This window comes from Trichoplax adhaerens, genomic scaffold (genome assembly GCF_000150275.1).
Source record: "Trichoplax adhaerens TRIADscaffold_3 genomic scaffold, whole genome shotgun sequence".
NCBI classification, from domain to species: domain Eukaryota; kingdom Metazoa; phylum Placozoa; class Uniplacotomia; order Trichoplacea; family Trichoplacidae; genus Trichoplax; species Trichoplax adhaerens.
The window spans coordinates 7162481-7167574 of record NW_002060945.1 but is presented as its reverse complement, the minus strand read 5'-3'; the positions used below and the strand labels follow the sequence as shown (position 1 = coordinate 7167574).

Here is a 5094-nt window from a genome sequence, read left to right as displayed (position 1 = left end):
TTATTTTGAAATGTGAAAATCAATACATAACGTCTTACGACCTATAATTATAAATAATATGCAGCTGTTACTAAAATAATATTTAAAGTTATCTGATATAATCTATTAAGAATTATTTGCTTGTACAAGTGATATAACAGAAAATCGATAACAAATTTTACTTGCATGTAGTTTATGCATAGAACTCAGTTCCAAGCACTAATTTTACTCAGCAATAATGGATTTCCTGAAGTTAAGTCATGAATCTCGTTAATTTCGGTATCATTTTCATCTAATAATACACAAAGTCGAAAACTATTAATAGATATTTGGTGAAAGATAATACTGTATAATGTATAGGATAATTACTTTATAAATTAACTTACAGTTTAGCCAAGACTTCATTTTATAATAATGAATAAATGTTTTGACTTCTTCCTTAGTAAGATTGGATACAACCTTGGGGCTATACGGCTCACTACGTTTCATACCCTATCAAAAGAGAAACCCATCAATTAATTGCTTCTGTGCAGGCTCTACATAGATTTTAATGTCGCATAATACGTATAATCACTACTTAATGTATTTAATTGAGTATTTTCTTACTACGCCGGGTAATAATTGCTTAGCAGTATAGCAATGTGTTCTTGGTGCACCAGTACGTGAAATCGCCATGACATATGCTCCATTGCGCTATAAATAAAAAACAATCAATTTTAAAATAACTAAGATCATTTTAGTAACAACAAGAAATTAAAACAGCGTGATTGATATTATTTTATTAAATGTTTAAGGGACAATTTCATAGATATAATAAATACTATCATACAGTGAAATTATATAAAATTTAGGATGTTTAAAAATTAGAATGTAAAAGATTACCAATCTACTTTTGGGCTCCAAAACACGCGTAAAATTCGCTATCAGAGATAGATAGACTGGATCAATCTTTGATTAAAAAATAGCATTTTACACGTATTACCCAATATTATTTTTGAATAAAAGTAATGCTCGTATTAACAGTAATAATTACATTTTTTTTATCCCAGTCTTGGACCGCACTTTTTCCGAAAAAGGCATTGTATTCATCAACAGCATACAACACTGGGATTCTATCCAAACAATAACTGAATTATAAAGTACTGTCATAGCAAAGTTATTTAAAAAATACAGCTGCGATGTAAAAATTACTCCCCATTACTGCATTTAAATTTAACTGTCAACTTTCTGATGTTTATCTCAAAAATAATGGCGAATATTTTCTAATGTCGAAGAAATTTATTAACAATTAAAACACTGAATAAATATGAATATGAAGCTAACTAGATACTAGTATTTCTAGCAATTAAGATTTATTATAATTTTAAAGAAGTATAAACCAGTAAACTCTAAAGTTCGATTTAAATAACCGGGGTGGATACTGTCCTTTAATACTAAATTATGTTGTATACGCCTTTCAAACGAGACCACTATCACAAAAAAGATTTTTACATAATATATTCTAAAATTGAGGGTTACATATAGGCGTATAGTTACTTATTACATTGTATCTACTCTTACTCATTTTGGGTTGCAAGTTCCTGTAAAATACATTCCACTACGTCCACAGAAAACTCCGATTTTAACAGGCCCTAAACAGCAACGAATAAACCCAAGCATGAAATCGTCTGTTAAATAACTGTACCAATATTACACGTACTATCCTGTCGCTTACTTGTTCAATTACTTTAGCTAGACTATCGCCTTTCACGAATTTGTCACCTCGACCATAATGAAATGTCTCCTTTATAAACATCTAGAGCAAATAGCAGTAATAAGACTCTATAACAGTATTGCAGGTACAATGGAATTCTAACTTAAAATTACGAATTTCGTTATATACGAGTATATCCTTTAAAATCATCTCTACTTTATTCCCAATCATAACACAGATCAGTGAATTATAAGATTACTACAGTACTTACATTTCCAATTAGATGTTTATTGATTGATTTACATAGTTTTAGCCATTCACAAGCATGGTCTATCTGGTCCCAAAATTTTTTTCTGCGATGTGATCGTTTAACTTCGCAATTCGGACTGATCCACTTATATACTACGGTTAACAAGAGAATGAATTTATATCTTTAAAAAATATTAAATTGTAAAAAGTAGCTACATATTGAGTATTACATGTGTAAAAGGTTAAAATTTATCTCGTTCTAAGTCATGGCTAATTAATGCAAGCCTTTGCTTGTAGGATATAATTAGACTTTTAATATAAGAAAAATCTATTAGATGGCGTAACAGCAAATAATAATATCTGACAGATTGGACTTAAAAAATAAACTTCTTTAAATACATTCAGATATGAAGTAGTCTAAAATCGTACGGTACTATTACGATGTATAGCATCCTTGCTGATTGCAAAGAAAAATTATCCAAAATAACTTCAATGATACTTAGAGTGAGAGAATATTTGAAGTTTAATTTTCCATATTTAATACTAGTATCTATTCATTCTGTTGAAGATGTTTATTTAGAGATTGTTGATTATTGAAATCTAGTAATTATATGCACGAATCGCTGGCCAAACATTGTATTTCCGAATGTTATGTAGCTTAAAGTACATACACATATGCATATATAATATTGTTTCAATATTTAAGATTAGCAAATGTTATATTAAATGGTAATTGTATAAGGTAGAAGAGTTGAACGTACTAACCACTTGGAACGTGTAAAATAAACCAATTAGATCGATAACAGTAGTGAATCACATGAGCTAATGTTACGGTTTTACCAGTACCGTCTCTACCACCTGATGGAAATAAAAAAATTTGGTACTGCTAAGGAAAGTATTCAAATTGCATTAAATAAGACTGACAATCCAACGTATCGTTATATTTAACAATGCTAAATGATTTTCATCGCATAGTAAGGATACCAATAATAAACTTTAACGGTTGTTCATCGGGTGATCTCTTCTTTAATTGATTTATAATATCTATTGCCGGATCTCTTATCATGATATCAGCCGATCCAATTACTTTTGACTAAGAGGTAGGTAGAGCACAATTAGTGGCATAAAACTATGATATTGATTCTATAAGCACATTTTTAATTTTCTATTTTTTAGAGGTTATCATTTTATCTGTAGAACAGGAAAAAATGCCTATCTAACTTCAAATTATTATCAGTAAATATAAAGATTGTTTACTAATATAAGTAGCTACTATTTCTATATGTCTTTCATTAAGATACTATCCGAATTTATTTAGACTACATTTTATATCTTAACTATAGAGATATCTGAATGCTATTATACTCACTAATAAAGTTAGCTATCAATTTATTACATTTAAATGATCTAATGGACTGACAGGCGAATTCCTGTCTGCCAATTCTATGCCACTTAAAATATAATGTTTGATCCGATCTAATCTGGATATAGCCAATATACTGTATATACACGTTACCGGTATCATTATTAATTATTAAATTTGACTTTTTTGTGTATCATTGATATCGTAGTTTAATTGATTCATTATTCATTATAATCCGTAAATTTATTGTAAAACAGAGTACAGTACTTACGAAACTTGTCAGTCGCCTTGGTAATGCTTTAGCTAGTACAGCATCCATATCATCTTGTCGAACAGTGTAAAATTGACCTATGTGCTCTATGTCATGTAATACCTAAATCAAAATAAATAAAGTTATATCATTCAAGGGACGATTAGTTGCTCGATTTATACACCGTTCAACATGATGATGATTTGGATGATCGCTTGGACAAGATAGTACAGCAATTATATATTAAATTAGTGATTGACGAAGAATGATTATTTTTCAAAGGTTAATCCATGGCAATAAAATACTCATTGTCTTGATCAATGATCATTACAGGGTTATTGACTTTTGATGGTACATGGATCGAAAGGGAAGTGGCGTTTGATTCTCGCTCTACGCTGGCTTGATGTTCATCCCCATCAGAGGGTTGTTGCATGGTAACTGTTGCATTGTTAGCCGCGATTGAGGTTGAAAGGGTTCTTGCAAAGTTCCAAATCTACAAATATTATCGATATATCACCATTATTTAGACTATCTAATTTTCTATCCAATCCATTGGTTAACATCGTTGGTCTACGTAGCATAACTACCCATTAAAATATGACATACAATATATTATAGCTCTACTCGATAGCAAGATTAGGTCTTTAAAGTAAAACTTTCGTCAACATGATTGCAGATGTCACGCACACCTCGTCGCTGCAAGCCATGTCGACAGTACCAACATTATCCTCATTGCAAGTAGATACAGTACAAAATAGAGAGTAAAAGAGTGGCAATCTGCGCTATTTTGAATTGATACCTTGATAGAGTAGCTTGAGGACCACTGGCAGGATTGGTGTCCAAATCGGATCAAATTAGCCATTGCTTGAGCAATAACATGGACTCGGCGTTGACTGCGGACTGGATACAGCACTGAATGAGCCAGTTGTCAGTAGAGAGTGGCAGAACACGACCCTTGAGCTATCTATTGCTAGCAGTTGATAGGCCGACGATTTTGCTGGTCATTTCAACTGTAGTACGGCGTACGGCCTGACCATTCCCCGGGTGCACGATCGCGCTGCCAAGTTGGTTTTGTACTATATGATGTACAGTTAGAGTCTTAGCGTATAGTAAAATGACCGCAATAATAACTGGCCTGAACATTTTTTGCTGGCTGTCGGTTGAATACGCGAATTTTGGAACACACGTCGAAAACTGTACAGTACAGTACTATGCTCAAGGCATACAGTACAGTACTGTACACTGTACACTGTAGACTGTGTTCAAAAATCGACAGTTCAGTACAGTACTGTACACTGTACACTGTACACTGTACACTGTACACTGTGTTCAAAAATCGACAGTACAGTACTGTACACTACACGGTACACTGTACACTGTGTTCAAAAATCGACAGTACTGTACTGTACTGTACATGAGTGCCGATCTCCTGATACAGTATGCTGCACACTAATTTGTCAAGGAATTCTATTTACTAAAAGTCAACTATCGCCGTTTCAAATTCTGATACAGTACAACGCCATTTTAAAAAATGACAAAAGATAGCGTTGGATTAGCAAT

At 32.2% G+C, this 5094-nt stretch overlaps 1 protein-coding gene across 1 annotated transcript; it reads right to left on the bottom strand.

Moving 5' to 3' along the window:
- Positions 1 to 4241, bottom strand: TRIADDRAFT_54798 (uncharacterized protein; the record flags this gene model as incomplete). Its single annotated transcript, XM_002110575.1, has 12 exons — positions 1 to 41; positions 366 to 471; positions 586 to 672; positions 1013 to 1091; positions 1540 to 1610; positions 1694 to 1774; positions 1944 to 2074; positions 2687 to 2779; positions 2906 to 3014; positions 3556 to 3657; positions 3890 to 4027; positions 4224 to 4241. The coding sequence occupies 12 exons, from the start codon at positions 4239 to 4241 to the stop codon at positions 1 to 3; spliced, it is 1056 nt and encodes a 351-aa protein (XP_002110611.1).
- Positions 4242 to 5094: the final 853 nt, after the last annotated feature.